This window comes from Aythya ferina (assembly GCF_964211825.1).
Source record: "Aythya ferina genome assembly, chromosome: 11".
Classification (NCBI taxonomy): domain Eukaryota; kingdom Metazoa; phylum Chordata; class Aves; order Anseriformes; family Anatidae; genus Aythya; species Aythya ferina.
This window is the reverse complement of record NC_140307.1, coordinates 2,843,492-2,860,920: the sequence shown is the minus strand read 5'-3', so window position 1 is coordinate 2,860,920 and position 17,429 is coordinate 2,843,492. Positions and strand designations below refer to the sequence as shown.

Sequence of the window (17,429 nt, the reverse complement as noted above, 5' to 3'; positions counted from 1 at the left end):
CCAAACTACCAGATAAAGTAATCCAGCTCAGGCCACTCAGCCCATCCCTGTAGAAGCAACTAGACCCAAGCCTGACACTCGTGAGGAAGCTGCTTGTTCCGAGGCCTGGGATCTCTCACCAGCTCAAAGCTCTCCCCCGGCACTAAGCTGGTTTCCTATCGCAGTCTTTCCAAATGCTTGTGGCTGGATCCAGACCCCTGCAATAGCAGGGGGCTTTGGGCTGAGTCCAATCCTACCTAAAACAAGCTGTTAGTCACAGGGCGGTCGCTGTCTTTCATCACCTGCCCAAGTGAAAGTTTTACCAAACATCCTTAGAGTTGTCCAGCATCAGAAGCAAAATACTGCTCAAACACACACATGAAATAACCAGGCAAATGGCAAATAGTGTTTTTTTCCCTTTTGTTGCCTTTTTTTCCCCCCATCAGAAAAAAAAAATAAAATATATGTTCCTTTTAGCTGGCTAACGCTCCCATAACTCAATCTCTACATTAACTGGTGTCATGTGCACTGCATCCCAAACCGCCCAGCTGAACACAGGGAAGAAGGTCCCAGCACATTTTGCCTCCTTCCACACCAGCCTCCTCTCCCCCCTGCAAGGCGAGGTGGCACCTACCTCTGCTTGCTGTTGCGAAAGCTGGCGCACATGCAGAAGAGGATGCAGAGCAGCCCCAGGCAGACTCCCACGATGATTCCCGTGACAGAGTGGATGTCCAGAACATCTAGGAGGGGAAGGACAGCTGCGTTATTTCAGCTGTTAGCAGGAAGGAGGCACAAAGTGTTCTCAGTTCAGAGAACCATCAGCTTCACTAAAACCAATGGGTGATGCCTTTATATATGAAAAGGATTAAATATGGCTTGGCAGTGACAATTTAGAACACCTTAAAGCAAGCTGGCATCCATGTATATTCATTAATTTCATGCTACACAGGCCTAACAAAGGCAGCGAGATGCAGGTGGCACGTGCCTTTAAAGGGGGGCTGAGATGGCAGATGAGAGACTGAGTTCTGCTGCGGGATGGGTTCTGGGGCTGCTTGGGGCCTACGGAGCTGCACATCTGAGGACCCCGCTGCGATCCTCTGCACTCTCCTACCCACAGTCTCATCTCACATTCTGCACGGTGACACCAGGCAATTCGTTAGCAAACAGAGAAATGCCACTGCTGATGAACTGCGGTTTTCAGCACTGCAACTCGTTTCCTGCCCCGGGACAAAGGGGAAATTCGTACCAGACAATTTCTCCCGCAGGGTGTGCACATCCTTAACGTTTGAATAGGGACCAGACCCCACCACTGTCTTTGCTCCCATCTTGAAGAAGTATCTGGTATCACTTTCCAGTCCATGCACTTCAGTGCTGAAGATATTTCCTGATCAAAAGCAAGCCAAGAGAGGTTAAAAATGTGCAATTTCAAGTGCATTCACAGGGCTGCAGCGAAGCAGCAGTGGAAGTCTGTTGAACTGCCAGAAGTGAGAGATTTTGTGCCATGAGCTCTAAGAAGTAATTCAGACACCTCCTAGGTCTTAATGAATGTGCTGCTTACAGAGCTGATGACACAGACTGCATGCAGTGTTGCTGACATAAATCCTCCTAGGAGTGACCAGGCAGTGGCCTGTATCTCCTGGATGTCTGCTGGACAATAATGGCTGTTTCAGCCCTAGATATGTACGTGATTTCACATCTCTCATCAGTCACAGCCCTGCACTCTCTTGTATGACCGGAAGAAATGATCAGCATATGTGTCATGAACGCTGGTGGCTTGAATTTATTTGTATGTACTCAAAGAGAGGCAAAAAGCAGCCCAGGCTCTGTAGGCTGACACAAAACTCAGGGGAGAAGGCAGGAGCAACCAAATAGCTGGTGGGGCATTTAGTTGAGCTTAGAAGAGACTGAAGACAGGTGTTTGCCTGGATGTCTCACCTTCTCGTGTCAGCAAGGTCCACATGTCATCAGGCTGCGTGTTGTTGGCATTGTACAGGATGAGGTATTCCACGATGATGCCATTGGGCTCGGCAGGAGGGCACCAGTGCACCTGCACGGCGTAGGGGTTGAGTGGGTGCAGCCGCAGGTCAGACGGAGGAGTTGAGGGACCTGGCAGATGTGAGTAAAGACCCACTGTGAGCAGCAGAAACGAGGAGGAGAGCACCTAGCCTTCAGGGCATGATGACTGTGCCTTCCATGAATCTTTCTCAGTGGTGCCACAGTTATGCTGGCACACATAAAATGATGTGTGACCCAGGTGGCTGGACAGCTCATCCAAACAAGCTGCTGAGAGTGCAGAGGGAAGGAGGCTACTGAGCTCGCTACAGGACAGGATTTGTTGTGCTCCTTCAGTGGGCTTGGAACCCTGAGCATCTCTGAGCTTCTTATGTACACAGTGACATCAGAGCTTGGAATCTCTCAGGGATTTGATGGAGATTCACAGAAATCCAGGAAAGATCAAGGTTCAATTCCCATAAATACTCACGGTCGGGAAGGGTGAACCGCTCCACCACGCTGCCGAAGGGCCCATCGATACCAACACCATTGGACTGCACAGCAAACTCATACCTGGTGTAGGGCTTCAGCCCACTGATGAGGATGTCTTCATCCGAGCTGCCAAAAGAGGAGGCATTCACAAGGTCATTAACAGGAGATGGAACCCATGGCTACCCTGGTACCTTACCAGGAGCACTGTAAGAGGTTATCCTAACTTTTTTTCACCTAAATATTCATCTTCTGTGGTCATGTGAATGCTAGAGCACTCAGCTCCCAGATACAGAGGAAAGCAGGTTCCCAGCCTTTGGGGCCCCTTTTTATGTCCTTGCAGAGAAAAGCCTAGCTACAGGCTGAAAACCTGCATGGAAATCTAAATTTAAAATATATCCCCAAATCACAACTCCTTAGACACTAGCCATTTTTAAACCAAACTTGTGAGGACCACCTTGCAAATCACGGATGCATTGAGTCTGGCCATAATTGTGCCTGGCTTTGTCATCAACAGGGAAATAAGCACATAAGGTCCATATAATACAGAAAAGATGCAGAGACTGGTCTGTAAATTGCCTCCTGGTCATGGACAAACTCCCACTGTGGAAATCCCAGTGCCACATTTCACCATCTCTGAATCCATCTGTGACTGAAGCAGACAATCCCAGCATTTAAAACACCCAGGATTTTGCCAGGAATTGGGACATCCCTGCAGATTCCTCCTCCCTTGTGTTTACTCCTGATATGAGCAATATATGGCAGATGAACCCTCAGCATCCCTCTTTACCTTGTGTAGTACGTAACAAGAGAGGCGTTTTTCAGGCCCCAGGGGCTGAAGCGCACGGTGTAGTTGACGATCTTGACCGTGGTGAAGTCAGGTTTCTTCCACCTGAGCCATATGGATGTTGAGCTGTTGGACTCTGCATAGACTTGGACTGGAGGCAGTGGGGGACCCTTCTGCACCGGGGGATCTACGGTGGTGCAAGACAAAGCGAAAGATGTGGAGATGCAATGACAGTGGGGCAAGGGACAGCTATCACAGACAGAAATCAGGGAATAAAACAGGCTGTGAAGCTTGCAAAAAGATGTTGTCCTCCAGTGTAACCATGGATGTCCTGCTTAGCCCATCTGTGTGCACAGCTGTCCATGCTTTTCTTCATTTATGGGGAAAAATCCCAGTGAGGACCCCCACACCACACTGGTGGCGTACTGCTGGGGCATACAGGAGGCCAGCTTCAAAGTTACCTGCTCAACAGGCCCACACCAGGGTGAGGAGGAGCCCAGGCTCTTCACCACCCCACCACAGACTGGCAGAGCTGGGATCACAGCTTTCAATTTCTAACACTGAGAAACCTGGCATGCAGATCACCCACATTCCTGAATCTGTGTAACGTAAGAGATGAAACCCAGGTTACCGGGCATTTCCAAAACCATCCCTGAGCCACTTCATGGGGCCAGAGAGTACTGAGAAAGAGGAAAATTCGCTCCATTCTCTCCTTCCCAAGATAATTCCTCCAAAACAACTGCAATGACTGTCAAGGGGAGTTCCCTTATCTTGGGACCTTCCCCATTTTGGCACTGTGCCTGTTGAAGTCCTTCTGTACCTGTATCTTTCCTTTGAGGCCACGTGCCAAACAGAAGAGACAGACAGCAAATGGGGCATTCCTCACCTACTGCTGCTGCAGGTGCCTTTTCGGTTTTGCCCTTCCAAACGGCTGCATAACCATCTTCGTGCTTGTTGAATGCCACCAGCTTCACCTCGTAGAGCTTCCCAGGAGCTGAAAAAATCAAGCAGGGTTTGACTGGGGTTACTTTTCTTACCGGTCCTCCTCCACTTAGACACGTTTTCTTACAGCTGACCAGCTTTTCCCAAGAAAGCAGCTCTAACAGAGCTGTATTTGCTAAAATGCATCAGGACACACACACCCCCTTCCTCTTACAGGGTTTTCACATTCAAATATTGTCTCACAACTGGAGCATTTATCGTCACAGCTACTCCCTCGTTCTCCTTTTTACAGAAATTATCAGTAGCAAACGGACTTTTGTCCATTTAAGTCACCAACAGCTTTGTTGTATGGGGACTATTTTGCCTCCCCAGCAGAGTTCCCACATTTGCAGTTTGGAAAGCAACAGCGCAAACAAAACCCACGCCAGAAACCTGAGGATCCTCTTTACATCCCCTTCCCATCAGCCAGGCACACGCTCCATGGGGAGCATCACACTCCGATCCCAAAATGAGCTGCAGGACAGGGCACCACGTCACCAAACAGCACTGGCCTGGTCCAGAACCCACTTCTCCCTTTCCTCCTGCCTTTCATTATCTGAAACTTTCCTTTGCCATGCTAAGAAACACCTGAGGGGGTTTTCATGGAGATGTTTAATCAACAAAACAGCTTGGGACATCCCAAGTTCTCAAATGAGCCACTCGCCAGCCTCTCCCTTCAGCAGCCAGCCCATTCAGAAGCCCAGCAAGAGCCTCAGACTGTCTTTAGCTGCCTTGACTGCAGCATGTTAATGAAGTTTGTTAATTTGGGCCGAGCCTGTTCATTCCCTGCCCGGATAGATCACTGCTTGCTTTGCCAGGCAACGTAAGCAGAACAAAACCCTTCTTATTGATGCCAATTTTATTATTACTGCGCTGATTACGCTCCCAGAGGCTAATGGTACCAATTACCCAAGGCTCTCGCTGCTCCACAACACATGTTCACGCTCAGAATATAAAAACAGTTCAGCCACATTTTTGTCCCTGAAAGAATCTCCAAAGCAAACAGAGTTTTATCTGCCTCCAAAGCAGCCTGATCTGCCTCTCCACACTCTCCAGCCACAGGAAAATGCTTCAAACCCACACAAGGGGGAAGAGGCCAAAAGGCACTCAACTTCCAAGCAGCTGGGGCCACAGGCTTGGTGAAACAAAGAACCCCCAGCCCATCTCTCAGCAGCATGCATGCCCCAGCCTCCTGCTTGAGCTTTTGGCTGGGCTTCACTGGGTTCATCATGAATGATGGGATCCAAAATGATGAGGAAGAGCTCACAGATGTGATCCAGCTGCGGGCAGCTCCTGTTGGGGCATGAAGGGAAGGGAAGGAGAAGGCCTCCATCTCCATCCTTGGGTAGGAAAAGTACAGCAGCCACTCAGACATGAAGCCAGAGCAGCTCTGCTACGTGACCGAGCAATTCGTATTCTGAAAACAGGGGTATTTTGGGTTTCTCAGAGGTTTGGCTTCAATTTTTATACACAGGCCCAGATGTTCAGACTCTCAGAACAAGCAGACATAAAGCTCTATCAAGCTGTCAAGAAGCTAGTAGGCAGCATGGAAACAGATGTATTTCACTACATTCCATCCTACATTAAGTATAAGCAGAATAATCCAGTCCAGATCATTTCAAATCACTAATCTGGACGACTGTGTGTAATATATCCAATATGCTAAATACGTTGTTCCGTTCAGTTTTTCAAGGTGTTCATGTAGGCCAGATGCCACGTGTTCCCCTAAGTGGGAAATCGCCCTGATCTCCAGGCAGTCACTTCCAGGGGAATGCACTCTTCCTCCATGGGCACGTGGAAGACAGGATCAGGTCCTTACCATTTGTTTTTCCTGTCGATTACAGCCCTGGTAGTCACACACCATTACAGAGACCGACTGCTAGAACAGAGATAGGAATCGATGAGAATTTCTCAGGGATAAGCCATCCTGGTGATTCAGGACAGCTTCCTTTGGATTTCATGGGATCGTTAAAGCTTCTGTGTTTCTTCTGTACCTTTGAACAGCTGCCCACCTCTCTGGCAGGATTTCAGCACAGAACTCTGCACGTAAGAGCAGATGCAAAGAGTGACCTTAGTGATATCACTCCAAGGAGACACGGTTTGTTCCCGAGTTTAGCAAGAGTACAGGAGAAAATATCTTCTCCTGCTTCAGACAGCTCAAATAGAGGGAGCTGGGATATAACCAAAGGCAAAATCAAGAAATCAAATATCGAGAGTAAGGCAAAGGATGAGGAAGAGGAAGCCTGCAGGACAGAGAAGAGGTGGTGGACAAAGCTGGCACTATATTAGTAGCAAGACCAGCAACAACATGGGAAATTAAGGCAGGAAACATGGGCAGGGCTCTTTGCTGGTGCAAGAGCTGCACTGTTGCTGTGAATGAAGAACTCATGTGCTCAAGAAGCTCTGTCCATGGCTGCTTTCTGCCCATCCATCCACCTCTGCCTGAGACATGTCTCAAGAGGAGCTGTCCCATCAGAAGGCATTTCCCCTCTTGTCCTACTGTGCTTCCGAAAAGAAAAAAAAAAGGGAAATCAGGAAATCCAAATCAAGCTACACAGGATTTTATCCCTCAGGCTAACCCTAAATCAAGACAGGACAAGGGGCGGTGTGTCCAGCGCAGAGAAGTGGAGCCAAGGAGCACTGAGTGACTGCACCACAGCAGCACACAGTGTGTGTGCTGTGCTTGTTTGCAGTAACACGGCATGCAACTCTGTCTGAGCTACAGCCTTGCGTTCCCAGTGCCTAATTCTGGGATTTCCTCACACCTTCTCTCTTCAAGCTTCACTCAGTTTGGAGTTTCAGCCAGGACACTTCAGTGGCCCATGTCTTCTGGGCCATCCAGACAGCACCATCACCACGTGCAGCGCCCTTGCTACCTGCAGGACCCCTAAAGCAGATGGAAGTACTTGCACTGGGCAACTCCCTGCCATAAACCTCAACTCCTTTAAACCCCAGCTGCTCCTCCTCCTCGTTTCATGTCCAAACTCCTGCCTTTCACAGCACAGCCAGATTCCCGACCCCATTACTGTACACGTGCAGGAGCACATCATGCAGCAGCACGAGGGGAAGAGAAGAGAACGACCATGGCTGGAAGAAACCAGAGCCTCTTCCTGATACGGCGATGGCTGATACACAACAGCCAAATCATAAGGAAGCTATTAGGTCTTGACGGATGCCCAAATTTAAGGAAGTAATTACAGAAGAACAAGCAGCCTTCTCAGCATCGCCATGCCAGAGCATTTGGAACCAATTCAGCCCACTCCCGAGCCCCTCTGCTAACTGATTTGCCAGTGGTTAGAGCAGCGCGTGATGATGTTCACATGTGGTTTCCTCAATGCAGTAATTACAGACCTAAATTCTTCAGAGGAGCTCCTAACTGTTAACACCCTCTCAGTGGCAGGACGGCTGCAGCAGGCCTGGAGTACTGGAAACCTGCTCAGTGATGACACGAGCTGTCCGTCCAGGTGCTGCAGGCTGCCCTTACACCGTGCACAATCCACCTCAGCCGTTTAAGATGAACCAGCAGGAGAAGCACTCGCCCCTCAGCCTCAGCAGTGGGCACGGATGAAGCATGAGTGGGGGATGGAAGAACTCTAAGAAGCAGAATCCTGTTACCAGGACGCATCTGCCGTGGCTCTTTTCTCTCTCCATCCAGTATCGATGGGCAAATCAATTCATTAGTATGATGAGATGTCAAAAACATAACCCCTTATGGGAAAAAATACATGTAGTGAGCCAGGCAGATAACTCTGACTGCAATGCAGACTTGTTCTACAGACACTCACTCTTGTATCTCTTTTTCCTCAGAGGAGGTGGAGGAGAACGCTGACCCAAAATTAGTATGCTGTGAATTAACCCATATCTGCATTTTAACACAGAGACATTTCAAATAGCATGCAACTGTTGAGCTTCTTAGAAACACCCAGACAAGGAGAGATCATTGCACTGACTGGTGATTTTAATCTAAGCACTCTCATATTGACCTAATAAGGAACTGTAATTGATTCATATCCCCTCATTACTATATACTAAGTATATTAGTGGCCCTTGGTTAAAAATCCAATCGCTGCTACACTGCCTTCATCTATTTCTGTCTTTCAAACTTTGCTTAGAACAAGTCCCAAAAGCCTCACATCAGCAATTATTTTGGGTGCTCTTAAAAGAATAAAAAACCCATCAGGCAGAGTGCTCAGCTCATGCAGTTGTGGACTTCTACACATCTGCAGGTGAGCAGATAACACTGAGCTGCCTGGAAGGATCCTGGGACTGCTGTAAAGTGTGAGAGTCACACCTGGTTTCTGCACCCAGTGCTAAGATGACCAGCTCACCTAGTCGAGTCAGTTCATACTGCTTCACTTTCTTCTTCAGCTTGATGGGCCCTACGTCCCAGCTCTCATCTTCAGCACCATCCAGGGGGCTTTCATCGCTGGCCTCCTCCTGGCTCACCTCGCGGTAGTACAGCTTGTAGCCTGATATCTGGGCATGGTTGGCTGGGGGCTGCCACGTTATCAGGAGAGACTCCATCTTCGCTCGGACTTTTAATTCTGTCGGGGCAAATGGGACTAGAAGAGGACAAGAAAAAAGTGTTCAATCACTCATCTCCTGCTCTACTGAATCCTCCCTGACCTTGGCAGAGAGCAAGGGGTGTGAGAAGAGGCCATCCTGCCAGAAGGACACCTCCACTGCCTAACAGAGCAGTGTGGTTGTGCTCTCCCATGAGTTTACCAACTGCACGATGCAGGAAAAAGCACTTCAAAAAGCTGTGTGGGAGTTTCTCGGTGTATTCTGAGTTACCACCACCTTTAATCACAGGTACCCTGGTTCAACCATAGCCATTAGTTAGAATTCCCTAATGAAAGCAAACATCTCTGGTTATGCCTCAAGCTCCCCCTCTGAGAAATAACACCCTGCAGCCCCTGCTCCCAATCCCAGGCACCATCCAGCTCCTACCGTGCGTTTGGTTGTCCCTGTCAGGAGTCCGGTGCTGGGTCCACTCAGAGGGGGCCCCGTAGCCCATGCTGGTGCTGGCCGCGATGCGTACTTTGTACACTTTGTTGGGATGCAGTGAGTAGAGAGTGATCTGTGTTTCGTTTCCACCCACCTCAATGGAGGTAACCTGATCTGCTGGAACCAAGGTGACACCAATGAAAAAGGGTTTTCCCACCCAAAGCGCAGCCACAAAGCCCGGCAACACCCACACGGCCCTCTGCCACCAGGAAAAACCAGAACTAGAGATTGGGCAGAGCTGATATCCTGACTGACAACCCCCTTCATCACATTCAGAACCACAGGACGCCTTCAGCACCATTGAGCCTGCCTGGAGGGAGCCGTCAGAGCCCTTACTGCTGCTGACATGACGGCAGAACAGGAGCACAGCTGATGGTAAGTTCCAGTGGTTCCCACTGCTGTATTTAAATCCACACCTTAATTTGAACCAGAACCATCCAGCAGCCCTGCTTTCTGCAATACTCACACCTTCACCAACACCAGATTGAGTTTTTATCACTCCCTCGTCAGCCCACCCAAGTTCGCAGGGGAGATAGCAGGAAATTTAAACCGAGAATGAGCTGGGATTTTCACTGTAACGACTAATTGGTCTTGCAGGAGATTCATACGGCCTGTTTGGTGAATGCAGAGGTCTTGCTTTTCAGCTTCACCGGGTGTTAACTCAACTGAGAGTACTGCCCTGCCATGTAACAGTGTCTGGTTGAGTGTGAACCCTGGACTGCAAGTGTTTCCAGGGTTTTACGACGCCACAGAGCCACGTGCAGGCTTGAGGCAAAAAAAGAGAAAGAAAAAGAAAAAACACAACAAGAGCCAGGAGTAACACTGCAGACTACTAATCCAGATCAAACACATGGGAACATGTCCAACACTTCATCACATTCCCCATCCTTCCCTTAGTAAGAAGCATGACCCCGGGAAGTGAGAAGCTGCAGAGCTTTGATGGTTTTAAGAGCAAATACCCAGAAGGATTTGCAAAGCAAGCACACATGGAATCAGAACAACTGCATTCAGCATATGGAAATGTTACCATCCCTGCTGAAGGCTTCGTGTAGTGTCTGACAATATAAACAAAACCAGATAAAACTCAGTAACAGGGCAACGCAGCCTAGCCAGAAAACTTACGTAAGGATCACTGATTAGAGTCCATTTTAAAGGAATCCAATGCATTTACCCTTATCCTGAAGCAGCAAAACGCCCTCCTCCCAAAACACACAGTGCACAGGGCACCACAGGGTTGGTGATGGAAGCCTTCCTGGGGCAGCAGGATCGCAGGAGCCATCCCCCGGGGACAAAGGCTTCTGCACAATCACGGGAAAAGGCACCTGGGAGTAGCAGGAGGTAGCGCAGCAGCAGCACTGCTGTGACCACCAACAGCACAGTCCAGCTTCAGGAGGGCTGTTCTCAAGTAAAAATGGGTCCCCCGGTGAGGGACCTTGCACCTCTTCCCCTCAGCGTGACATGTTGGTAGTGTTGCTGAAGCAGAAGACACAACCCCCTTCCAAAAGTCGTTTTCCTCACCTTCCTTGAGGGTGCAGTAGTCAATTTTGTACTTCGTTATCTTGCCGTTGCTCAGCTCCGGAGGAGGAGGCAGCCACGTCACACGGATGTCACCAGGAGTCATGCTCGACAGGGACAGCTGAGGGGCAGCACTGGGAACTGGGCAGAAAACATAACACAAAGTCAGTAAAGACTGTGTCCTCTACAAACCGGGCAGGTTAGCAGGTTAATCTGCCTACACTGTAGTGTGGAGCATGGAGACACTAAAAAAAATGCCTCACTGATTCAGGCTTCAGCCTGGAAATCCCCATCCCCTTGAGAATCAGGGCTCTGTGCTGCACGCAACTTTCATGCTTTCAACTGAGCTTTTCAGGCTTGTGACACAGACACACGGGACCACGCAGTTCACTACGTCAGGAGCATTAAAAGCATGTAGTGCACCCCGCAGCACAGCAGGGGTTTGCCTGAGGTCTGCCAAAGCCAGCGTTTCTTGCCTCTGTCGTGCAGTCTGTTGTGAGCTGTGCACGCACTCCCCTGTCGGGCAGCTGTCCCTCTGGCACTCTGCCTTTACTGCTCAAGAAATGCTACGTGCTAAGTGCTAATATTAACAAAAACTACCGACTCTTAAGGGATCCAACCTAAAGCCTGCTCCCACCCCCCTACAAATTGCAAGAGATGTTTTTCCTCTGAGCTGAAATCACGTCGGGCCCAGAGACAAAGTTTGGAGCAACACCACGTTAGGTAGGTGGAAGTCCAGAGGACCTGACTGCAATTTCTGCAGAATTCTCAAGGGCCCCAGTATCAGCGAGGGCATTTTCATGCTCTTCACCATCCAAGCTGATGATCAGACCAGGGTAGTTTTATTATTATAAAAATGTTGGTTGTTTTTTTTTTTGTTGTTGTTCTTGTTTTTAAAAGGGTTGACAACAACAAACCGTAGGAGCAGTAGATTGAGGTTCCTAGGATTTCATACTATTCTCCAGAGCACATCCAATGCCCACCATGAAACTGGACAAGAATATTTGCTATACCCCTCTAATTCAACGCACCGTCCTCCAGGGTCTGAACAATTATGGAAGAGGACGTCCGGCTGGCTCCGAGCTGGGAGTACGCGACCACGTAGAAGACGTAGTTGGTGTTGGGTTCTAGGTCCTTGACTTGCAGCTCAGTGGTATCATTGTTGACAGCAAACTGGTACTCCACATTATCTGTTCCTAGAGCCAAGGAAACACTGATCAGCAGGTCAGTGAACTGCCAAGACAGTCCCTGGAAAAAATGACTTAAATCACAAGACCCATAGCGCAAAGCCACCTTCAAACTCACTGTGCCCTGTCCAATTTTCCAACTGCCTGTACAAAACCCATCTCTTATGTGAACTCATTGGGCAAAAACATCCAATGTTTAAGTGTTAACAGCTCCATTTTGACTCAAGCTCCTCGATCCACGCTAAAGCAGCTGAAATTACCACCAAATTAACAAATTTCAGAGGAGCTGTGGAAGCAGTTCAGCAGGAGTGCTGCCTTGCTGGCTGTTCAGGCAGACAGACCCCAAGCAGCCCAAGTGCCTCACTCCAGATTCTGGGTGTCGATATTTAGTGACCACCTCTGTGCACAGTACAGCTGTTCAGTATCTCCATTGATAATCATACACTTTGCATATAAAATCAACGTGTTGGAAGAAGAAGAAAGAATGGAAATAAGTTTCCAGAAGTGCCTTCTAGAAAGGGAAGAAAACACCACTTAGGAGATAACTCGGGTTGTTTCCAAACCATCTGGATGCACTAAAGCTATCCCGACCCTGTTGGAACAGAAACAAGAGTATGAGAGTGGATCTCTAAAGAGGTGTTGCAAACACCAGACTACAGCAGCTTGAACTATCCAAACTAACACACCCAGTTCTTTGCCTTGAGCACAGTTCTGCTGAGAGCATGGTAAGAACAACCCAGGGGAACTCCTGCAACTATAAGAAGCGCAGTACTAAGTGCAGGGTGGGCCTCCTGGTGTTTCAGAAAGGATCTTCTCTGCTCATCACAAGGGACACAGACTTTCCCCCTTTATCATCACATCCCCACGGCCACTGCCGTGCTGTGCAGGCAGATAACACCTACCCACAGCCCGCTGGTAATGCAACGAGAAGCCAATGATCTGCTCGCTGTTGTACTCCGGCCGCTCCCAGGACACTAAGACTGTGGTGCTGGACAGAGACACGGCTGAGACCTTCTTGGGAGCGCTGGGCAAGCCCTCCCGCACAATCACGGAGAGCTTGGCAGTGGCACAAGCCATGCCCAGGCTGTTCTCAGCCACACACTGATAGTAGCCGGCATCCTCCAGCCCGATCTGGTTGATGACGAGGCTGCCGCTGCTCTGGACCTTCACCCGCCCGTTGGAGAGGATGGCCTCGCCGTTCTTCAGCCAGTGGATGGTGGGGGCTGGCTCACCCTCCGCCTTGCAGACAAACCGAGCCGTGCTGGCTCGGGTGCGTGAGATGGTTTCAGGAGCCTGGGAGATGCTGGGCGTAGCTGGGAGGAGAGAGGACAAATTAATGCAGGAAGAAGGAGGGAAAGAGAGCAGAGCAAATCCCTTCTCCTCCCCCCTCGCTGCTATGTTTTATTCAGTAGCAGCTTTGCTTACAAGATAGGATTTGCCAGGCAGACTCTAGAGGCTTAATTTAGACTCTGTCCAAAAGGAAAAATAAATTCCGTATCAATCATGTGCTGCGTTCCCTGATCCTAGGCTGTTCTCCCTACTGGCTTCCACAATGCTGGAAGTTAATTGCTGATACAGATTTCCATGGGGGGACCCAGGAGAACAAAAGCAAGGCATAAAACGCTTCAGCAAACACAAGGAACGAAACCCCAAATTAAAGAGGTGACACTCCCACCAAGAGCTATCCCAACCCAGGGCCTCCTGGCTCTAGCCCGACTCCTTTCTTCCCCAGCACAGATCACAAACACGACCTCTTGGGGAGCTCCTGGGTATGAAACCAGGTAATCCACAGCTCCACGGCCAGCGTTTCCTCACTTTACCTGGAGCATTCATCCTCCTCCTGCTCTCTACTCACCAAGGACACGGAGCTCAGCTGCGGCTGTAACAAATTGCCTGGTCTGGGGTTTGTTAGCACGGCAGACGTACACTCCAGAGTGATGGGGCTGGCTGGAAGGAATGAGGAGGTTTGTCCGACCCAGCACGATCACGTCTGTGGAAACGGGCTTTCCATCTGCAGGAAGAAACGTGCACAAATGTGGGAGGGAGCCTCAAGCTGCCCGTCAGGAGGGCTCGCACACGACGTGTCTGCCTGGATCCAGGAATGCAGCTGGGGAGCAGGGAGACCCTGAAATCCCAAACCACGGCCCCGCAGAGGATTTCAGCCCGGACATTCCTCGGTGCTCGATGGGTGTAGGCCAGCCCAAGAGAACGCTGACCCAAGGTTTCATTTAGCAATAATGAAAAAAGTCAATTTTTGGATCAAAACGGTCTCTAATGCCTAGGGCGTGCCTGGAATGAGACCCTCTAGGAACAGCACGTTTAAGGGAAAGCTGTGCTAACATCTTCTTTGGAAAAACACACTGCTGGACCTGCCTGCTGACCCCATACACAATGCACATCTCCTCCCTTCGTGTGTTAATGCAAATGTCAGTGAGAGAGCTGCATGGCTTGGGGGTTCTTCCCTCTTCTGGGTCCTGCAAGTGAACCCAAATTGGAACCCCCTTGGGTTCATTGGGAAGCTTCCCCATTTACCAGCAGTGTTGAGGTAGGGAGGAGATGGTCTTCTACAACTTCAAACAGCCCCAGGCTCTTCAGCGTGTCACAGACAGACAGACAGCGGGCTGCTGGGCACTGCTGCCTCCCAGCATTGGGGACCACTGTGTGGGTATCTGAACAAGGAAGGGGACAAAGGCAAGAGCTGGGGACAGGGTGTGAACAAACCCAGTGTGGCCAAGGCAAGGCACAGCGGGGCAGTCAGGAACCCCCTGGAAGCACTTCCCAGGGTAAGAGAGCCAGCCAGCTTGGGCAGTACCTGCACAGCACCGGGCTTTGTCCCTCTCCAACTGCAGAAGAATGGGTACAACAAAACCTGCAGCACTCCCCCGCCTTCACCTCCAACAAATTCACCTGAGCCTGCACCTCAAGGCAGGAGCGAGCTCTCCGCCTCCACTCAGAGCAGCTGCACCTACTTAGCACCATCAGCGGGGAGCACGGCTGCCATCAGATTCTCTGCCCCCTCCATTTATTTCAGGGGCTTTCTGCTGGTCTCACAGTTCAGTGGCTGTGCACTCAAAGGAACAGAAAGGCTGCGTGCCCTGCTTGCACAGGAGCGGCTTGAAAACCTGCCTCCAGATGGTAGCAATTAGCTGACACCACCGGGGCTGGCACGAGCCAAGCTGGCAACCTGGAGGTACAATCCTCCGAGTTACCCACACGCCAGTAACCCAGCCTGCTCCTTAACATTATCCTGCAAAGGAACATGCTGGTATAACACAGAGTTCCTATTACACTCAACACATCCTTTCCCGCTTGAAAAGTCCACGTTGGAAAGCAGAAGGGACCAAGCAGAAAAATAAATAAAGCGTGCAAGGAACTCTTTTACCAGCCAATTCACCAGGGAACCAATCCACCAGCCTTTCACCAGGGAACTCTTTCCCCTTCCTCTCCTGCCATCCGACTCAATTTCATAGTGATAATTTAACCCCGATAACATCTATTATACGCTGTGCTTTTAGTATAGCAATGAGTAAGTGATCTAGCATGGGAAAGCTGTGTATTTCTAATTGTGAAGCACACAGGATAAAACAAAAACATTGCTGCCACAATATTTAATCCTTGCTGATTTGATTTCCAAAGTTGTGTCCCTTGAGATTTTTTTTCTTGCTCCTTTTTTGAAGGGAAGAGGAAATATTTGTATACACTAAAATCACTGCCTGTGGACAAGTCTGGGCTGAAGACCAACTGCAATAAATGGTTACAGAGGGAAGGAGTCTTAAATTGTGACCCAGATTTATGGAAATGACTGAGAGCCTTTTCTGGGAGGGAATCGATTCCTGAGCTGAGAACGGGTTCAGTCAGAGTCTCTGAAACATCTGATGGGTTTGACACTCTCTGAAGTGACACTAGCATCCTACTCGTGACTTGGGCTATCAGTGCTGGGTAACGTATGCCAGTCTGGTTTATTTGTACACCTCGAACAAGATCTAAGCATCTTCTTGATCCTTCCATTATTCTGGGGAGAGGAGGAAAAAAAAAAAAAAGCCAACAGTTTGACATAGGAAGATTTTTGAACAAACAAAAAAAAAAAACAGCAACACTCCCAGCTCACAGCCATTTCAATAATTAACAGATCTTATCCTGTTTTATAATCCTTTGAGATAATACAAGTTTTTTTCCCAGCGCAATGGCAGATTCCACAGAATCCCTGCTAACCTCTGAGTCACTGGAGGAGTGGCAGAGAGCTGACCCCATCTGGTGACCTTTACTGCTCGAGCTCCTACAATGAGTATGACTAATTTAGATCAAAAGGCATCCAGGCACCGGAACTCCATATATTTCGCAGGTCAAACAGATATAAAGTGAACTGTGTGCTTTGTAGCCTGCTAGATTTAATCAGCATTTCCAGCTTAGCAAGGGCACCCTATCCTGTGACAACACCTGCGTCATTAGGCACTGATGTAAAAAACACCTTTCTTGTCCCCCAGATTTTTCTGCCTTTTAACAGATTTTGAAAATAAAGAGTCCCCAGGTTCCTCCTGATGACAAAAGCTTAATTCTGTCCCACGCACTCACCCTGTCGTATCCAGGAGACGAAGGGGGTGGGATCGGCGGCTGCCATGCACTCCATCACCACGCTTTCCCCCGCCACCACCGTGGTGTTCTCTGGAGCGGCAATGATGGTGACATCTCCTCCTGCTGGCTGGGAACCTAAGGCCAAAAATAAAAAGAGAAGTCTGTTCCTCCAAACTGAGAAGCTCCCAGGAAAGCGGAGAACCCCAAACCATCCCAGCCATGCTTCCCCAGGTTGTCTCATGTGTGTTAACAGCTCGTGCCTAGTTGGAAGAGAAAAGCAGGTCTTGGGTCTGTGTTTTCATGGAAAAATAACAAAATAGTGCACTGAAGATTTATTCTGACCACACCAGCACTAACAAAAATTAGTGTCAGGATTTTCACATGGAGCATACGAAGAGTTCCAGCCCTGCATCTTCGTCACTGTTGCTAAATGGATGCTCGTTAATTATGTGGAACAAGACACCTCTATCCTCACGTGGAACAACTGCTCGGGACACAACCCAACCTTTGCCAAGGCAAAGTAACAGCACAGAATGAATCTAACAACTCGGTTCAAGAAATTCAGATATCCAGACGTGTATTGTAAACTGCAACAAAGAGAGGTCGAGCCTCTGTGCCCAGACCTTCACCCCAGAGCACAAAGGCTAACTAAATCAGTCACCGCGCATCTGGAGGGGGCTGTGCTGTTTAGCTTACATGTGCACAGATGAATGGCCAGCACGTAAATCAACTAACATCTACACGAAGATCTACAGGCTGCCTTGCACAATTTCTTGAGAAGGAGGTGGGGATTTTTTGCTTGAAACGAACCTTCTGCATCTACCCACTGCTGAGCAGAGGTTAAGGGAAGGTGAAGGAAATGCCTCTGCAGAGGCCAGATTTCTGTTGTCAGATTAAAACAACCAGAGCACGCTTGAGAA

General features: G+C 49.3%; 1 protein-coding gene across 3 annotated transcripts in view; it reads right to left on the bottom strand.

Moving 5' to 3' along the window:
• The window catches only part of IGDCC4 (immunoglobulin superfamily DCC subclass member 4), an 83,954-nt gene that overhangs the window by 11,247 nt on the left and 55,278 nt on the right, over positions 1 to 17,429 (bottom strand). For all 3 annotated transcript variants that reach the window (XM_084532766.1, XM_084532767.1, XM_084532768.1), the window contains 13 exons: positions 16,510 to 16,644; positions 13,793 to 13,948; positions 12,840 to 13,250; positions 11,782 to 11,946; positions 10,754 to 10,891; positions 9,179 to 9,349; positions 8,557 to 8,790; positions 4,134 to 4,241; positions 3,251 to 3,434; positions 2,462 to 2,589; positions 1,915 to 2,085; positions 1,226 to 1,363; positions 614 to 719 (listed from right to left, as the gene is read on the bottom strand). In XM_084532766.1, the coding sequence (XP_084388892.1) occupies positions 614 to 719; positions 1,226 to 1,363; positions 1,915 to 2,085; positions 2,462 to 2,589; positions 3,251 to 3,434; positions 4,134 to 4,241; positions 8,557 to 8,790; positions 9,179 to 9,349; positions 10,754 to 10,891; positions 11,782 to 11,946; positions 12,840 to 13,250; positions 13,793 to 13,948; positions 16,510 to 16,644 (2,245 nt within the window). The remainder of the gene's footprint in view (positions 1 to 613; positions 720 to 1,225; positions 1,364 to 1,914; positions 2,086 to 2,461; positions 2,590 to 3,250; positions 3,435 to 4,133; positions 4,242 to 8,556; positions 8,791 to 9,178; positions 9,350 to 10,753; positions 10,892 to 11,781; positions 11,947 to 12,839; positions 13,251 to 13,792; positions 13,949 to 16,509; positions 16,645 to 17,429) is intronic.